This window comes from Oncorhynchus gorbuscha, linkage group LG05 (assembly GCF_021184085.1).
Source record: "Oncorhynchus gorbuscha isolate QuinsamMale2020 ecotype Even-year linkage group LG05, OgorEven_v1.0, whole genome shotgun sequence".
NCBI classification, from domain to species: Eukaryota; Metazoa; Chordata; class Actinopteri; order Salmoniformes; family Salmonidae; genus Oncorhynchus; species Oncorhynchus gorbuscha.
In genome coordinates this window covers 67,420,154-67,439,671 of record NC_060177.1, presented here as the reverse complement: position 1 = coordinate 67,439,671, position 19,518 = coordinate 67,420,154, and the positions used below count along the sequence as shown (strand labels likewise).

General features: G+C 45.4%; 1 protein-coding gene across 4 annotated transcripts in view; it reads left to right on the top strand.

Annotated features, from left to right (window-relative positions):
* LOC124036361 (oxysterol-binding protein 2-like) overlaps positions 1-19,518 on the top strand; it is a 99,971-nt gene that overhangs the window by 49,911 nt on the left and 30,542 nt on the right. Inside the window, exon 1 of one of the 4 annotated variants that reach the window (XM_046350857.1) lies at positions 6,385-6,794. The exons of the other annotated variants lie outside the window; for them this stretch is intronic. Within the exon in view, the coding sequence (XP_046206813.1) occupies positions 6,602-6,794 (193 nt within the window). The 5' untranslated portion in view covers positions 6,385-6,601. Of the gene's footprint in view, positions 1-6,384; positions 6,795-19,518 lie in introns of those variants that run through there. 4 annotated transcript variants of the gene reach the window in all.

Genomic DNA, 19,518 nt, shown 5'->3' with positions numbered 1-19,518 from the left:
ACAGATCTACTTCAGTATATAAGACTGTTTATCACCATGTCCTTCACTACAGATCTACTTCAGTATATAAGACTGTTTATCACCATGTCCTTCACTACAGATCTACTTCAGTATATAAGACTGTTTATCACCATGTCCTTCACTACAGATCTACTTCAGTATATAAGACTGTTTATCACCATGTCCTTCACTACAGATCTACTTCAGTATATAAGACTGTTTATCACCATGTCCTTCACTACAGATCTACTTCAGTATATAAGACTGTTTATCACCATGTCCTTCACTACAGATCTACTTCAGTATATAAGACTGTTTATCACCATGTCCTTCACTACAGATCTACTTCAGTATATAAGACTGTGTATCACCATGTCCTTCACTACAGATCTACTTCAGTATATGAGACTGTTTATCACCATGTCCTTCACTACAGATCTACTTCAGTATATAAGACTGTTTATCACCATGTCCTTCACTACAGATCTACTTCAGTATATAAGACTGTTTATCACCATGTCCTTCACTACAGATCTACTTCCGTATATAAGACTGTTTATCACCATGTCCTTCACTACAGATCTACTTCCGTATATAAGACTGTTTATCACCATGTCCTTCACTACAGATCTACTTCAGTATATAAGACTGTTTATCACCATGTCCTTCACTACAGATCTACTTCAGTATATAAGACTGTTTATCACCATGTCCTTCACTACAGATCTACTTCAGTATATAAGACTGTTTATCACCATGTCCTTCACTACAGATCTACTTCAGTATATAAGACTGTTTATCACCATGTCCTTCACTACAGATCTACTTAAGTATATAAGACTGTTTATCACCATGTCCTTCACTACAGATCTACTTCAGTATATAAGACTGTTTATCACCATGTCCTTCACTACAGATCTACTTCAGTATATAAGACTGTTTATCACCATGTCCTTCACTACAGATCTACTTCAGTATATAAGACTGTTTATCACCATGTCCTTCACTACAGATCTACTTCAGTATATAAGACTGTTTATCACCATGTCCTTCACTACAGATCTACTTCAGTATATAAGACTGTTTATCACCATGTCCTTCACTACAGATCTACTTCAGTATATAAGACTGTTTATCACCATGTCCTTCACTACAGATCTACTTCAGTATATAAGACTGTTTATCACCATGTCCTTCACTACAGATCTACTTCAGTATATAAGACTGTTTATCACCATGTCCTTCACTACAGATCTACTTCAGTATATAAGACTGTTTATCACCATGTCCTTCACTACAGATCTACTTCAGTATATAAGACTGTGTATCACCATGTCCTTCACTACAGATCTACTTCAGTATATGACTGTGTACCACCATGTCCTTCACTACAGATCTACTTCAGTATATAAGACTGTTTATCACCATGTCCTTCACTACAGATCTACTTCAGTATATAAGACTGTGTATCACCATGTCCTTCACTACAGATCTACTTCAGTATATAAGACTGTGTATCACCATGTCCTTCACTACAGATCTACTTCAGTATATAAGACTGTTTATCACCATGTCCTTCACTACAGATCTACTTCAGTATATAAGACTGTTTATCACCATGTCCTTCACTACAGATCTACTTCAGTATATAAGACTGTTTATCACCATGTCCTTCACTACAGATCTACTTCAGTATATAAGACTGTGTATCACCATGTCCTTCACTACAGATCTACTTCAGTATATAAGACTGTGTATCACCATGTCCTTCACTACAGATCTACTTCAGTATATAAGACTGTGTATCACCATGTCCTTCACTACAGATCTACTTCAGTATATAAGACTGTGTATCACCATGTCCTTCACTACAGATCTACTTCAGTATATAAGACTGTGTATCACCATGTCCTTCACTACAGATCTACTTCCGTATATAAGACTGTGTATCACCATGTCCTTCACTACAGATCTACTTCCGTATATAAGACTGTGTATCACCATGTCCTTCACTACAGATCTACTTCCGTATATAAGACTGTGTATCACCATGTCCTTCACTACAGATCTACTTCAGTATATAAGACTGTGTATCACCATGTCCTTCACTACAGATCTACTTCAGTATATAAGACTGTGTATCACCATGTCCTTCACTACAGATCTACTTCAGTATATAAGACTGTTTATCACCATGTCCTTCACTACAGATCTACTTCATAGCAGAATGTCACAGACAGTGTGTAAAATATCCATACATATGTGTTCTTTATGTGCACATCACAGGAGGCTGTTGAGGGGAGGATGGCTCATAATGGCCGGAACGGAGCAAATGGAATTGCATCAAACACCTGGAAACTATGGAAACCATGTGTTTGATAAATTTGATTTCGTTCCACTAATTTCGCTCCAGTCATTAAGGTGCCACCAACCTCCTGTAGTGCACATCACGCACAATAAATGGACCAGAGATGCTATTCCAAATCCTTATCTCAGGATACTGCTGACATGGCTTTTTAGTATCCATCTTACAGACATGCATTGTTTATAAAAGTGTAACCATACAGGGGCACAACTTTGCTAGATCAGCTTTAATATTGCAGATAGATTGTGGCTTCCATCAACGTAATTGTCTGCATAATTTCAAATCCCCCATATATATTATTTTGTAAATGTATACAGTACCAGTCAGAAGTTTGGACACACCTACTCATTCAAGGGTTTTTCTTTATTTTTTAGCATTTTCTACATTAGAATAACAGTGAAGACATCAAAATCATGAAATGACACATGGAATCATGTAGTAACCAAAAAAGTGTCAAAATATATTTTACATTCTTCAAAGTAGCCACCCTTTGCCTTGATGACAGCTTTGCACACTCTTGGCATTCTCTCAACCAACTTCATAAGGTAGTCACCTGGAATGTATTTCAATTAACAGGTGTGTTTTGTTAAAAGTTACGTTTCTTCAAGTACAGTCACAAAACCATTAAGTCCTATGATTAAACTGGCTCTCATGACCGCTACAGGAAAGGAAGGCCAGCATCCCGGAGTCGCCTCCTCACTGTTGACGTTGAGACTGTGGTTTTGCAGGTACTATTTAATGAAGCTGCCAGTTGAGGACTTGTGAGGCGTCTGTTTCTCAAACTAGACACACTAATGTAGTTGTCCTCTTGCTCAGTTGTGCACTGGGGCCTCCCACTCCTCTTTCTATTCTGGTTAGGGCCAGTTTGTGCTGTTCTGTGAAGAGAGTAGCACACAGCCGTTGTATGAGATCTTCTAAAACCTATGGGTGCAAACAACGTTTCCACAATGGGCTATTAGCAGGACAATAGACTCTTCAACCTTTACAAAAGGATAGCTTGCGCTAGGTGTGAATTTTTTTTTTTTTATAATCCCCCAATTTGCTATGTATTAAGTACTCTAAAGTTTTACGTTTCTAACTACAAACATCATGCAACCGCAAAATGTTGTGTAAGCCATATACTCTACAGGATTTCTTCATCAACATCTTTATGCTTTTGTTAATAAAATAATAAAAATACCTTTTCAAAATGCAGGTGTTTATTTCAACTATCAGCAGGACAGTTGACTCTTGCCGATGGACTTTTAATGGACTTTAAATATATTAATGGCTCCATAGCGAATTACTATGGGAATAAATATCACTGAATGACAGCATAGGGACTGGTCTTGATAATCAATCAGATTTTTATTTGGAAATAAAATAATATTGCTCTTCACTATCACAATATTAAAAACTTTCAGTTGCATTAATTAAATTAATTAAATCGCTTTAGCCGACATGTTGCGGTTCATCTGATGAAGGTGCACATGGGCCTATTGATATAATGAATATGAATTCAGAGGGCAGAAATGATTAAATATTAAAGCATTAGACCGCTCACTAAATGCGTCAGTCATACAAAAGTTATACTTCAATACAAACTGGAATTGCGGCGCACAAAGTTCTTTGTCAGACGAATCATTAGGTTGAAACTACAGAACAGTACAAAACAAGAGAACACACGGTTAATGTTTTCTATATAATCTCTTACAGAGCCTTTCCATAAATCCACTCAAGTTTCTTCAATTGTTTTCTGACTGTGATTAGAGCGATCTTGTACGCTAATTGCCAGCAGATTCCAGATTGCCTTTGCTGATCGCTCATCATCTTCAACCCTCAGTGAGTTGATGGCTTGAATAATCTTGCTGGAAATGGAATACCACGGTAGATGCTGTGTTTATGGTTAATTGCCAATATGAAAAACAGTCAAATTAGTTTGTGAATTCAAACGCTTTATTCGGCCGTGATTGGGAGTCCCATGGCGCACAATTGACCCTGCATCGTCCGGGTTTGGTCGGTGTAGGCCGTCATTGTAAATAAGAATTTGTTGTTAACTGACTTGCCTAGTTAAATAATAAAAAAATAATTTAAGGCTCCTTTCTCTTCTCTGTGCTGGAGTTCTTTTAAGAACAACAAAGTAGGCTAATGAAGGCAACAAAGAAGGCAACAAATTGTTGCTTACTGGAACACCCAAATTCATCCAATTGTTATAATAGGATTTGAAGCAATAGCCTACCCGCGTGTGGGCAACTATTTCAGCACTGTTTGGCGCTGCTCTGAGATGAGCATGGGGAATGGTATTAATAAATCAATTAGATTTTTATTTTCACTGAATCTCCGTTTGGGTATTGGCTAGACTACAATTAGGGTGTGGAAATGTTAGGATTATATTGCTCTTCACACGCAGTCACTTAGTAGCCTACTCCCAACCGGTCACGTTGTACAGCGCCAACTTTTGAAAGCCAGTCAACGCTCCCCCCCACCCCCCTATGTTAACACAACTTTTTCTCTCTTTCTTATTCTCCTATTTTTTCCTTGCAAAATAAAAGGTACTGTAGGTTCCCAGATGCTTCCCACCTTTCCCTCAGCTATACATCCAAGTCTCTTCCTATAACATCTGCCTCCATCTAATCCTTGTTTAGTGTTACTGAATCAGGCACTGTCTGTCAGATGTATACGTAGAATTCTGCGGCAGCCCGCAAGCTGTGTTGCAGTACGACATAACTTTTAAACAAAGAACCACTGTAAATCCAGTCGGATAAACACTCCAAATAGTCTTCCCGACTGCTCGGAGGCGTCCGCCTGGTCCTAAAGCACACTCTTGCCATATTTTGTATTACATTCCAATGACAAAAATGCAATTTCAGAATGTCGGGGGGACATGTCCACCCCTGTCCCCAATGAAATTGCACCCCTGGAACCATGACATGGTTAATGACAGCTCATACAGCTGCCGATAATACAAACACATCGTCATGGTGTGTCCTTCCCAGAGGAGTCAGCAGCAGCTTGAGCAGAATTCAAGTGGATCACTATAAATAAACAGTCTCTGTTGCCATGCTCCAATGTGTATGCGAATTGCGACGCTTAACATCCGCTCATACGGACAGCGACGACATTAGCTGCTGTTATGAGCCTATAGAGGGTAACAGAGGATATGATCAGAGGACAGCCTAGTTATTGTTGGTAATACATGTGTGTGTGAGACTGTTCTCCTTTCTCAAGGTGTGTGCGTGTGCGAGCGCAACAGAGGGAGGCAGAAAGCTTTGGGCGGTCAAGGTCACCTTGGAATGCAAATGCAGTACACTGCATGAACCCTTGGCAGCCGTATTCAAATGATCACCTCCCCTTTCTGAACACTGCTGTGGGTGCAGCAGAGCAGTGCATGCTGCTGAGAAGAGCCACAGTAACAGTAGTATATCTCTGCTATCACATCTCTGCATTGACCTTGCCCTTTTAGAGGGGGTCAGAATTGCGCAGTGGCCTGATCGCTACTGTTGGTCTCTCCAGGAAAGCTTCACTGGTCGTGGGAAAGAGGCAGAGAGAATAGCAGAGAGGTGATCGGTAGATAGATATTTTATTGAAAACAGCAAAGAGATGACAGATTGCTTGACCTGTATGTCCTTGACTGTAGTTTCCACATGAGGTTAACACCAGTATCATATCACACACCTGCACACCGTGGTAGTTTGGTGATCTGTGAAGCACTGGCCCTAATGCTCACTGTAATCTGTGCAGCAGTGAAGCCGTTAACTATTGATTTATGCCGTCAAGCAGGGAAGGCAAGCAGTGGGAGGGAGGGGGGCTATGGCAGTGGGGAAGTAGTAATGCATTCTGGTCGAAGTTCTATAGGTCTCGGCAGCCGGCAGTCATCTATCTCCTCTCTGCCTCGCCCTCCCCCTCCCTCCTTCCCTCCTTCCCACTCTGCACTGCATTGAGAGAAGCATGTGGAGGAGAATTGTAAATGTGCTGTGCTCTGAGTGTGTGTGCAGCGAGAGCGTTTCAGAGAAGAAGAGCCGAAGCTAGGAGAGGGAGAGAACACGAATGCAAGAGGGGAGCGCCTGCCTCCCTTCCCTTGTCATAGCGTGCGGGCGTGTGAATGTGTGTGTGAGCAGAGTGTGTGCCCGCTGCAATGCTGAATAAGGACAATCGCTGCTGCCTCCGCCCCCCCGCGCCAGGATGATGTAGCGGCCCAGGCTAGTGTCGCGTCTCGGGGAGCGCCGGGCCTGCAGAGCAGAGAGGAGAGCGAGGGGGATGAAGGGCCGGGGCTGCTGGGAACCAGGGACGGTCCGCTCCTTCTGCAACTCGGGCTGCCTCAGTAAACTGAACCAGGGTCAGTACAGCAGCTACAGCTCAGCCTCAGGAGGAGACAGCCTCCACACTCCTCTCACACCACCCCGGAGGAAAACTTCGGCCTGCCACCTCCTCCACCTCGTATGCCTCGGAGGTATCCATCCATTTATCCATCCATCTCTCTGTATAGCTTTTTGGCTTTTGGCTCAGTTCCGTGCGGCTTGGGACCGACTGCAGACTGGCCGTTAGTGCTTTGGACCATCCACAGCAGCAGCAGAGTTGAGATGGGTGGACGTGCGTTCATAGGGATGCAGCCTCCCCTCCCACTCCTTTCCCCCCCTCCCTCTCTTCCTGCTCTCCCTTCCTCTCTCTCTCCCTCTCCCATTCACTCCCTCTGTCTTCCGGCTGCTTCACTTTGTGTTTGCACTTGGAAGTTATGAAACTTGCACATGCTAGCTAGCCCCTAGCTGTGTATATCTGCATGCCGTAGTTGTCTGTGATGTACAGTATGTGAGTAGAGTGTTAATAGTAGCAGTAGTCCATATATAATGATGACATTGAGGATTGTAAAGATGCTAGCTCTTGCGGCTCCCTGGGTCCTAGAGCCCCTCCGCAGAGTCATGGAGATGATGACCACACTTATGCAGTTTAATGCAGTGTGTGATACTGCACTATAGTTACTGTACCAGCATAAATCTACTTTGGGTTACTTTATATTTATTTTCTGGGTGTAAGTTTAAGAAATTAGTCTACTTTATCACCATGTGAATATGCAATTGATTTACATTATGTTTCCGTTAGGGGGTTACACATTTGTAACAGCAGTTTATCAGTCCAAGGTTAGATTTGGTTCTTTCGTTTGGAACTTTATTTGGGGAACTCCATGTCAGCTGTGTGTCAGAGTGGGCATGTGTGACTGTTGGTGCAGGCCTGTGTAACTAACCAAGCATGGTATGTGAGGTGAAGTGATGGGGATGAACCCATTCATGTACTTTACAGTTTGTGTGTTGAGTGAGTTGAGCTGTGGTTGAAATTATGTCAGTTAAAGTTTGTATTTTTTATTGTCATAATTTGGTGCTTTGATTGGTCAGTCTCTTGTACCGTAAACCAGGGGTAGGCAATCCCGTTCCTGGAGGGCCGCAGGTACTGCAGGATTTTGTTCCAACTAGGCTAATTGATCAGTTCAATGATTACCTAATTCAACACACCTGGTCTTCCAGGTCAGTTAAATCAAAAACATGGGCCTCCCGGGTGGCGCAGTGGTTAAGGGCTCTGCTGCTGTGCCATCAGAGTCCCTGGGTTCGCGCCCAGGCTCTGTCATAACCGGCCGCGACCGGGAGGTCCGTGGAGCGACGCACAATTGGCCTAGCGTCGTCCGGGTTAGGGAGGGCTTGATGTCCTTGTCTCATCGCGCACCAGCGACTCCTGTGGTCGGCCGGGCGCAGTTCGCACTAACCAAAGTTGCCAGGTGCACGGTGTTTCCTCCGACACATTGATGCGGCTGGCTTCCGGGTTGGATGTGTGCTGTGTTAAGAAGTAGTACGGGTGGTTGGGTTGTGTATCGGAGGACGCATTAATTTCAACCTTCGTCTCTCCCGAGCCCGTACGGGAGTTGTAGCGATGAGACAAGATAGTAGCTACTACAACAATTGGATACCACGAAATTGGGGAGAAAAAAGGGGGTACATTTTCTTTTTTTTTTATAATCAAAAAATAATCCAAAACTTGCGGCACTCCAGGACCAGGGTAGCCAAACTACCCCTGCCATAGATTCTACTGCAATGACCATGTTTTCTCTCTTTCCCTCCATCCCCCTTTCCCACCCTCCATTACTCCTCTCTATCCCTCTCTCCCCCTGGAGCTGGTAGTGATGTTTCAGTAGGACAGCTGTGTGCTTCTGCCTGGGCTGTCTGTACTATCTCTGCTCTACACACACACACACACACACACACACACACACACACACACACACACACACACACACACACACACACACACACACACACACAGCGTTTTTTTTTCAAAGACTAAAAATGGGACCTGATGCGTCTCTGCTTGTCACTCAGCATTAAGGAGGTAGATTGGGGTTAAGGCCCTGCGATAGACTCAGCATTAAGGAGGTAGATTGGGGTTAAGGCCCTGCGATAGACTCAGCATTAAGGAGGTAGATTGGGGTTAAGGCCCTGCAATAGACTCAGCATTAAGGAGGTAGATTGGGGTTAAGGCCCTGCGATAGACTCAGCATTAAGGAGGTAGATTGGGGTTAAGGCCCTGCGATAGACTAGCATCTTGTCTAGTCTATCACACACATAGTGATTTCCGTACCGGTAAGGAGAGAGTCTCCTGCTCCTATGAGCTGTTCCAGTTTGCACAAGCCGAGGCTGCTTACTAGGGCTGTGACGATACTAGTATCCAGGGTTGAAAGTAAGGTGGTCTGGTATGGTGTGCCGTCAAAATAAATAGTTGGGGTACGCCGTACTGGTAAGAAATGAAATCTACTTTCACCCCTGCCAGTATTGCAATATGTTTTCTGTAGCATAACTGAAAACACTAAGCAGACTAAACTCTTGGTCCTTTAAAAACCTGCTGTATGTAAAATATTCTGCTATAGCTTGGATAGGAAATGTGACTCTGAATGACAACATAATGATGTTTGTTTCCAACATTAGGGCTGTTTTCCTAAAGAAGTTAAATCCTTGCCACGATACTAACAAGTATCAGGATACTGGTATGGTCCTTGCCCCACTACTCTCAGATAAAACCGTGACCAGAAACCATGTAGTTTCATGGAGTTTCAGTGTAACTGACCGTCATCTAAAGTTGTTGCATGAACTTTTCTTCTGGCCTCTTGAATTGCTATTTCTCAATAACCCTGTCATCATGCATGCAGCAGAACCCTATAGCACCACTGTGGGTTCCCACGCCAGACTCACACACTTACCCTTCCCAGCATGCCCTCTCACAAGGACGAGGAGGTGCCACTGAGGTGCTGAATTTGCATTTAGTGGCATGGACAAATTAATGTCCATGCCTGTAGAGAGTGGGAGGGAGAGCAGAGGAAAATTTCCCCTTGAAGGGCCCTGATGTAAAAGGACTTTTAAAAATACATTTAATTGATTGATTGATTGATCAAAAGTAGTGCACTATATAGGGTATAGGGTGCCATTTGGGACAGAACCTGAATGTGCTGTGGATCGATCAACATATTGGCTCTCTAAAATATCCCCTCCTTGTAAAGCCTGCTATACTACGCCAGGCAGGAAATAGAATATTGTCCCTCTGTCTAATAAATATTCATATGGATTTATTTCAGATCCCTTTCAGAACTTTTTTACGATGATATTTTACATTTGTTTTCATTGAAAGCTGATCTTTTGCTTTCTGGTAAAATGTGAGTTACGCTGCCCCTTACTCACCAAAGCCTCAGTCTGTTTTTATATTGTGTTCAATATTCTACTAGAAGTGTACTGCAGAGGATGGGGGGACAGTGATAGGTTGCTCTGCACAGTTCCTAATTTGGTTGCTTTGAGCCGGGCACTGTGTTACTGGGTTTAACACCTGCCGTCTCCTCCATTTGTCTTCACTTGATGCATCTCAGGGGAGCCCAGCAGCCAGTTAGCAATTACCGCTCAGGATTACACTCTCCTCCCTCTCCTGGCCCAGGACACACCGCTCACACACTCTCTCCCCTCTATCCTCTCTCCCCTCTATCCTCTCTCCCCTCTATCCTCTCTCCCCTCTATCCTCTATCCTCCCACTCCTCTCCTCTCACTCTAACTCTCTCTCTCTCGCTATCCTCTCTCTCTATCCTCTCTCTCTCCATCCTCTATCCTCTCTCCCCTCTATCCTCTCTCCCCTCTATTCTCTCTCCCCTCTATCCTCTCTCCTATCCTCTCTCCTCCCATCCTCTCCTCCCCTCCTCTCTCTCTAACTCTCTCTCTCTCTCTCTCTCTCTCTCTCTCTCTCTCTCTCTCTCTCTCTCTCTCTCTCTCTCCTCTCTCTATCCTCCTCTCCCCTCCTCTCTCTCTCCATCCTCTATCCTCTCTCCCCTCTATCCTCTATCCTCCCACTTCTCTCTCTCTCTCTCTCTCTCTCTCTCTCTCTCTCTCTCTCTCTCTCTCTCTCTCTCTCTCCTCTCTCTCTCTCTCTCGCTATCCTCTCTCTCTCTATCCTCTCTCTCTCTCCCATCTTATCATCTCACTAACTCTCTCTCTCCCCCCTTATATATCCTCTCTCTCTCTCTCTCCCCCCTATATCCTCTCTCTCTCTCTCCCTCTTACCATCTCACTAACTCTCTCTATCACAATCCTCTCTCTCTCTCTAACTCTCAAACTCCCTCGCTCAGCTCCCTGTGTCTCTTCTCCTTGATGAATCTGACTACTCTAAAAGCACGCAAGTACATACTAGTCCGTCGGTACTACTAAATATAACCTACTCTCCAGATCTCATAGGTAGTTATGCATTACCTACCAATGCACCATTTCTCCATCTATGGCCTCCTTTAACCTCGGGTGTGCGTGTGGTTTGGGATGTGAGCTGAGCTGGATGAGGAAGAATAGCTTGAGTCTGTACTTGGAATATGCTATATATGGAGCTGAGTTGCATTTTTACATTTTAATCATTTAGCATAAGCTCTTATCCAGATTGACTTACAAGAGCAATTAGGGTTAAGTGCCTTGCTCAATGGCACATTGACAGATTTTCAGCTTGTCAGCTCGAACCAGCGACCTTTTGGTTACTGACCCAACGCTCCTGCCACTAATTGTAATGGGTTCTCTGCAAAACAATGCATTGATTACTGATTAGGGTCACTTAAAATGGTATTTGGTACTGTATCTCATAAACATATTAGCCATTATATGATTTATGCAGTGAGGATGTGATTCTTCACATTATTTATTATGATGAACTGTTAATAATGATCTCATTATTACCTCATCATTATCCCATCATTCTATGTCTACGCTACCCAGAGACTAAAGTACAGCCGTCTTCCCTCTGTTTGGTGTGTTTGTTCTGTTTGGTGTGTGAATGTCAGTGTTAACACACAGAGACAGGCTTCCTGCATGACTCCATGCGTGCTCCTGGGGTAGATCAGATCTCCATGCTAGTGGATGTACCCTGAACCAGACCACTGATCTGACAGCACATCCTCAGGAGAGCTGGAGACGGGGTCTGTCAGTTTAGTAGTACTGCACTGCTCTCCTAATTACTCAACCATCTCTTTCTCTGTCTTTCTTTCTTATTTCCTTCTTGCTCTCTGTCAGACCAGACATGTGAGAAATTAGCAGTTTGCATGCTAAGAAGGATGTGGAAGGTTGGACATTTAGTTGTGGGTTTACTTGACGTGTAATGACTGTTTTTTTTACAGGAAGATCATAGACATCTAGATCGGCTGAAATTGAGGCATAAAATCAGAGCAGTAGAGGGAGTCTCAGCTTTCTATTGGCCTCTGTGTAATAGGTGTTTTCTGAGGTGTGGGGAGGAGGATGACACGCTGCCCTTGAGTCGTGACTCATGTGGTAATCGACTCTCTCGCTCTGTGTCGTCGACCTTGCTCAGGGGAGCCATCCCGCCACATCCGTTGTCCTGTGCATTCCGAGGGGTGGGGGGGCTGATCACGGACACTGAGTGTAGCAGTACACTGCACCATTACCTGCATAAGATTACCATTAAGCCCCCCACACAACGCCCTGTGTACCCTGGGGCTGCTAGCCTTGTGTCTTGTATTTCTGATTGGTTCACTGATCAGCCACTCATATCCTGTAATCTAATGTTGTTTGAAATGAACTTCCTTTGTTTTATATTTCATTTAATTTCCTCTGTATGTTTGATAGATGATGATCATGACAACTTTCCTTCACCTCTGGCTCACTACCAAACGAAGTCCCCTTTTGTGTAATAGCTAAAAACATCCCAGCTTTAGTTTCTCCACATCCTAATGTCCTGGCTCTTATTAGACAAAGAATAGCAATACTTCTCCCCTCTGTGATTTCACCCCATGAAACCAGTGTTTCTGTTCACAGAAGACAGCCTCCCCATTAGCTGTGAGGTGAGTGTACTGATGATGGTAGGGTGGTTTGACTGTTATGGATTCAGAGACTGCATGCCGGGGGCCCGGAGGTGCTGGAATGGCAGTTAGTTATGCAGACAACCTGCTGTAAGCAGATTATCCATTAAACACATAGGCATAGTCCTTGGTGCATGTGACAGTTTATTTTTAAGTGCCATCACTTGGCTGGTGAACTCCTTGGCAGTGAGTTGTGAATAATGAGAGCAGGGCTTTGCTGCAGAGTTCCTCTACCTCCACTCTAAACTTCTGTTCCAACTTACCTGCCTCAACCCACCTGTCCCAAGCTCATTCTCCATCGCCTCCTTTAGTGAGTGATATAGGCTATGTCAGCCAATAGTAGAGGCCTATCAGTAATCTACAACCAATCACGGCAAAGCAACAATTTCGGTAGCCCTGGCCTAAAATGATATCTGTATAGCAACATGGACAGTTAAAATGTAATACAGACTTAATACATTTATTTTCTCCTCATAAACGGTTTAAGCCCAGTCTGATCATACCCTGGCCATATCCTGTTCCTGCCTGCTGGTCTATTTATTCCTTCCCTACAGCCCCACTTAGGCCTCTCATCTTGGGATGTCCTGATGTTACCCTGCCTGCTTCGCGCAGCTGTAATTTCAGTCTGTAACTGCCAAAATAAAGGAAACACCGACATAAAGTGTCTTAATAGGGCATTGGGTACCACGAGCCACCAGAACAGCTTCAATGCACCTTGGCATAGATTCTACAAGTGTCTGGAACTCATTGGGATTCTTCCACGAAAATTCCATAATTTGGTGTATTGTTAATGGTTGTGGAAAATGCTGTTTCAGGCGTCGCTCCAGAATCTCCCATAAGTGTTTAAATAGGTTGAGATCTGGTGACTGAGACGGCCATGGCATATGGTTTACATTGTTTTCATGCTCATCCAACCATTCAGTGACCAAACCATTCAGTGAGCACTTGTGCTCTATGGATGAGGGCATTGTACCCAAAATGATGGCCTACCCAGCATTTTGTACATGACCCTACTAAGCATGGGATGGAATGTTAATTGCTTAATTAACTCAAAACCACACCTGTGGGGAAGCACCTGCTTTCAATATACTTTGTATCCCTATTTACTCAAGTGTTTCCATTATTTTGTCAGTTAACTGAATGTGGATGACTTGAACACTGTGGATCAGGATGAGCGGCATTGCTGTTGTGGCAGCCATGCCAAGGCATTCTACATAAAGAGAGGAGGATGGGATGGTGTTGGGGGGTTGAGTTGCATAGGGCAGCCCCTCTTGGGTTGCAGAGTTGGGTTCTGGAGGCTATATTAATGATCCTGGGGGATGCCTCTGCCATGCTTCCTCTCCTCTATATGTCTCTGCTCTACCCTAATGTATTCTATAGAACACTACTAGTTAGTATACATCCTATAGTAGGCGGTGAGTCACTCGGTGCCTCGCCAAACAGTCTTACTGTTCCCCCTCTCTCTCTGTGGTGCCTCCTGCACTAACTGAGCCTAACTGCTCTAATTATAATTCAATTCCAGGTCTGGGAGATGGTCATGGGGAGGGTCATTCTGGGCTCCCGTCGCTGTTGTTGTAGGGCTGGACTGTCTCTACAGAAGCTCTGCCTGCTTTTGTCTTTTCCTCGGGCTGGACAGTTTTGTCTCTCTGTGCTCCTGCACACAGCGTGGCCATTCAGCACGCTCACGCATTACATCACCTAGTCAGAGCAGTCAGTCTCTGGCGCTCTATGCTGGTTGTGCTTGCTTACTGGTCACCACCCACTGGGTGAAGATGGAGGCCCAAGGGTGCAAACATGGTGAGTGCCCTCGTCTTCCCTTTCTTGTGTTTTACCTCTCTCTCCCTCCTCTCTTTTCTCTCCTCCCTCCTCCAGGACGTCTCCCCTTTCAAATAGGAGGGTCGGTTCCCCCCTCTTTATGGATTACTGGTGGACATTTGATTAGCACGAAGAGAGACATCTTGTGCTGTCATTGTTCAGTCTCTTTAGCACAACCAAACAGTTAGGAGATGAGTTCTTTTTGTAGTCGATTGTCCCTGGCTCTCTGGATCATATTTGGTCTTGGTTTATCATGAATGTCTGTTGATGTGGTTGCCATGTCTTGTTGTTATTTGTGAGCAACTGTCTGTTGGTAGCATGTCATTCTGCCAGGTCAGATTGTGGAGTAATTGCCAAGGCTCTAGAGTGTCCGCAGACTTACAGCCCGCTAGCCTGGGACTGGGAAGGAGTCACTTTAATAACCTCCACTGCCTGGTTCTCACTGCTCCTGGTGCTGCTGTCTTTATGACTCTGCTATGCCTGTGTAGAAGTGGAAACGGGTAGTAGTGCCTTTCAGGCTTTGTTGTCAGTAGTGTGTGCAGCATGTGATGGTTTTTGTCGTCACCGATGTAGGCCTACATGTTGTAAATGTGTTTGTCAGTAGTGTTAGTCACTTCCTCTGTGAGGTCAGAGAAAGAGCTGGCATGTTGCTAGTGGGAATGTGGAAGTAGAACGGCATTTATGACAGCTTCCTTTGCTAGCTGCTAAACTGACACTTTCACATTCAAGTGTCATGCTTGGAACATTCTAACCACCACCCTAGAGGCTGTGCAGGATTACTCCCTGATATAACAGATGAAGATCAGGAGGAGGAGAGGGATAACAGAAGAGGACAGGCAGACAGAGATGTGTATGCAGGAATAGTCTAAAGAAGGGAGAGAGAAGGCAGGAAAGAATACATTTACATTTACATTTAAGTCATTTAGCAGACGCTCTTATCCAGAGCGACTTACAAATTGGTGCATTCACCTTATGACATCCAGTGGAACAGCCACTTTACAATAGTGCAACTAAATCTTTTAAGGGGGGGGGTGAGAAGGATTACTTTATCCTATCCTAGGTATTCCTTAAAGAGGTGGGGTTTCAGGTGTCTCCGGAAGGTGGTGATTGACTCCGCTGTCCTGGCGTCGTGAGGGAGTTTGTTCCACCATTGGGGGGCCAGAGCAGCGAACAGCTTTGACTGGGCTGAGCGGGAACTGTACTTCCTCAGTGGTAGGGAGGCGAGCAGGCCAGAGGTGGATGAACGCAGTGCCCTTGTTTGGGTGTAGGGCCTGATCAGAGCCTGGAGGTACTGAGGTGCCGTTCCCCTCACAGCTCCGTAGGCAAGCACCATGGTCTTGTAGCGGATGCGAGCTTCAACTGGAAGCCAGTGGAGAGAGCGGAGGAGCGGGGTGACGTGAGAGAACTTGGGAAGGTTGAACACCAGACGGGCTGCGGCGTTCTGGATGAGTTGTAGGGGGTTAATGGCACAGGCAGGGAGCGCAGCCAACAGCGAGTTGCAGTAATCCAGACGGGAGATGACAAGTGCCTGGATTAGGACCTGTGCCGCTTCCTGTGTGAGGCAGGGTCGTACTCTGCGGATGTTGTAGAGCATGAACCTACAGGAACGGGCCACCGCCTTGAATACAACAGAGCTATGCGAGAGTAGATGGAAGGTGAAGAGGATGAAGGTGGTCGAAGAAGAGCTGAAAGACTGAAAAGGATCTGAATGTAACTGTCATTCTTCAGAGAGACTTTGAGAAAATGTGAGAAAATGGTTCTCCATGTTGTCCTCTGACCTGGGGTGATGGTGGGTTTCCTGATCCTTCTAGGTAGATTCTAGGCTAAATCAATGACCTCCCACTCCTCAAGAGAAGCTACATTCCTTTTGAAAATGTGAAAGACCCTCCCATCTACTCAATAACCTGCCAGAGCAGTAGAGGCATGTTTCCAAGGCTCCAGCGTCTAACATTCTAGTGTTGAGGGTGATGATACCTCAACTCCTTTATTTAACTGACTACAATAATGTCTGCTGTTGCACTCGTGAAAATATTAATTTTACTTCCTATATACACTGAGTGTACAAAACATGAAGAACACCTTCCTAATATTGATTTACACCACTTCGCCCCCCTTTTGCCTCAGAACAGCCTAAATTTGTCAGGGCGTGTACCCTACAAGGGGTCGTAACCTGTATTCTAACCTTGACTCTGATTGAAGTGGATTTAATAAGTGACATCAATAAGGGATCATAGCTTTCACCTGGATTCACCTGGTCAGTCTGTCATGGAAAGAGCAGGTATCCTTAATGTTTTGTACACGTCTGTCTTTTCCTTTTTTTCTCTTTAGTTCATTCTCTTCGCTGTTGGTGCATTGGGGGGTTCTTGGGGGTGGGGAATGGAATTCATTGTATTTCATTTTTTTTCTTCTTCTGGGGGGGGGACTGTGGGAGGGGTCTCGAATGGTTGAGGGACAGCTATTGGGGAACTGTGGAGGGTTTGGGTTTCACAAGATTGGGATCATGAAACAGGAAACTATGACATATATTTTATATCACTATCATGCACACGCACCCTCACACATAAGGATGGCTCTGTTGAGGAAAGACTGATACATGTTGATTGTGTCTTGAAGGACAAACACTACAGCATCATGCTCTAATACTTTAATGTCACCCCATCCTTGTGTTTTTTTGTAATAAATAATTATTTAAAAAAAGGTTTTGTACACTCAAGTGTATAGCTTTTAACTCACACACACATGTGCATGCACCCACTGCCACCGTACCGTGCACACATACGTCTCTCTGTTACCAGTGCGCTATGTTAGCCTTATAATAGTGTGTATCATCTTCAAACCAATTTCCATAACAGTAAGATCCGCTGGCATTATGCAACAAATACACTGTCACTTTGTGCAGCTTGGGTTGAGAAAATGGCGAAGAATCAGTTTGATCCATGCCACTTCTGGACTATAGAACAGATGTCAGACTTTTCCTGATTTGCCTCAATAAATCATGTGTTCTGACCTGACATTTAAAGGTTTTTTTTTTGTGGAAACGCGTGGTCAAGATATGGTTGCTCTCTAACAGACTAACACACATGTCATACAGTATGTTCTGTGGGAGTTCTCTTAATTAAACTGACCATTGATGTTTGTATGACCACCACCAGGGTCATTGCACTGTGAAATCCCTCAGATCCCAGGGGATGTGCCATAATGCCTGGATGTGGGCTATATCTGGTTCTGTGCCTGACCCGGGGGGTATTTCTGGTCCCAGTAAGAGTCTATGTAATGTTTGGACAGAGGATGACACACTGTTCTCATACTGTATGTTCAGAGTGGTACCGAGTAACCTCTCCACTGCGGACACACTGCCCTGCAGTCACCACTGCAGCAGAGCAGAGTAGAGCAGGGCAAAGCAGGGCAGAGCAGAGCAGGGCAAAGCAGAGCAGAGCAGAGCAGGGCAAATCAGGGCAGGGCAAAGCAGAGCAAAGCAGGGCAGAGCAGAGCAAAGCAGAGCAGAGCAGGGCAGAGCAGGGCAGAGCAGGGCAGAGCAGGGCAGAGCAGAGCAGGGCAGGGCAGGGCAGAGCAGGGCAGAGCAGGGCAGAGCAGGGCAGAGCAGAGCAGGGCAAAACAGGGCAGAGCTGAGCAAAGCAGGGCAGAGCAGCGCAAAGTAGAACAAAGCAGGGCAAAGCAGAGCAGAGCAAAGCAGGGCAGAGCAGGGCAGAGCAGGGCAGAGCAGAGCAGGGCAGGGCAGGGCAGGGCAGGGCAGGGCAGGGCAGGGCAGGGCAGGGCAGGGCAGGGCAGGGCAGGCAGGGCAGGGCAAAGCAGGGCAGAGCAAAGCAGGGCAAAACAGGGCAGAGCTGAGCAAAGCAGGGCCGGGCAAAGCAGAGCAGAGCAGGGCCGAGCAGGGCAAAGGAAAGCAGGGCAAAGCAGAGCAGGGCAGAGCAGGGCAAAGTAGAGCAAAGCAGGGCAAAGCAGAGCAGGGCAGAGCAGGGCAAAGTAGAGCAAAGCAGGGCAAAGCAGAGCAGGGCAGAGCATGGCAGAGCAGGGCAAAGGAAAGCAGGGCAGAGCAGGGCAAAGCAAAGCAGGGCAATGCAAAGCAGAGCAGGGCAAAGGAAAGCAGGGCAGAGCAGGGCAAAGCAAAGCAGGGCAAAGCAAAGCAGAGCAGGGCAAAGCAGAGGAGGGCAAAGCAAAGCAAAGCAGAGCAGAGCAGAGCAGGGCAAAGCAGAGCAGGGCAGAGCATGGCAGAGCAGGGCAAAGCAGAGCAGGGCAAAGCAAAGCAGGGCAAAGCAAAGCAGAGCAGGGCAAAGCAGAGGAGGGCAAAGCAAAGCAAAGCAGAGCAGAGCAGGGCAAAGCAGAACAGGGCAAAGCAGGGCAGAGCAGAGCAGAGCAAAGCAGGGCAGAGCAGAGCAAAGCAGGGCAGAGCAGAGCAAAGCAGGGCAGAGCAGAGCAAAGCAGGGCAGAGCAGAGCAAAGCAGGGCAGAGCAGAGCAAAGCAGGGCAAAGCAAAGCAGGGCAGGGCAGAGCAGAGCAAAGCAGGGCAAAGCAAAGCAGGGCAGGGCAGGGCAGAGCAGAGCAGAGCAGGGCAAAGCAGAGCAGGGCAGGGCAGGGCAGAGCAGGGCAAAGCAGGGCAGGGCAGAGCAGGGCAAAGCAGAGCAGGGCCCACTGATGGAATGGAAGACTGCCTCATGTAAATACCCTGACTCTGCTTAAATAAATTTGTTCTGCTTCCGAGGGTTTCACCAGTGTCTGTCTCCGGAAAGGGGCCATTAAGAGAGAGGTGTGTGTGTGTGTGTGTATATATATATATATATATATATATATATATGCCACCAATTGTGCAAGTTCTCCCACTTAAGATTCGAGAGGCCTGTAATTTTCATCATAGGTACACTTCAACTATGACAGACAAAATTAGAAAAGCAAAGAAAATCACATTGTAGGATTTTAATCAATTTATTTGCAAATTATGGTGGAAAATAAGTATTTGGTCAATAACAAAACTTTAT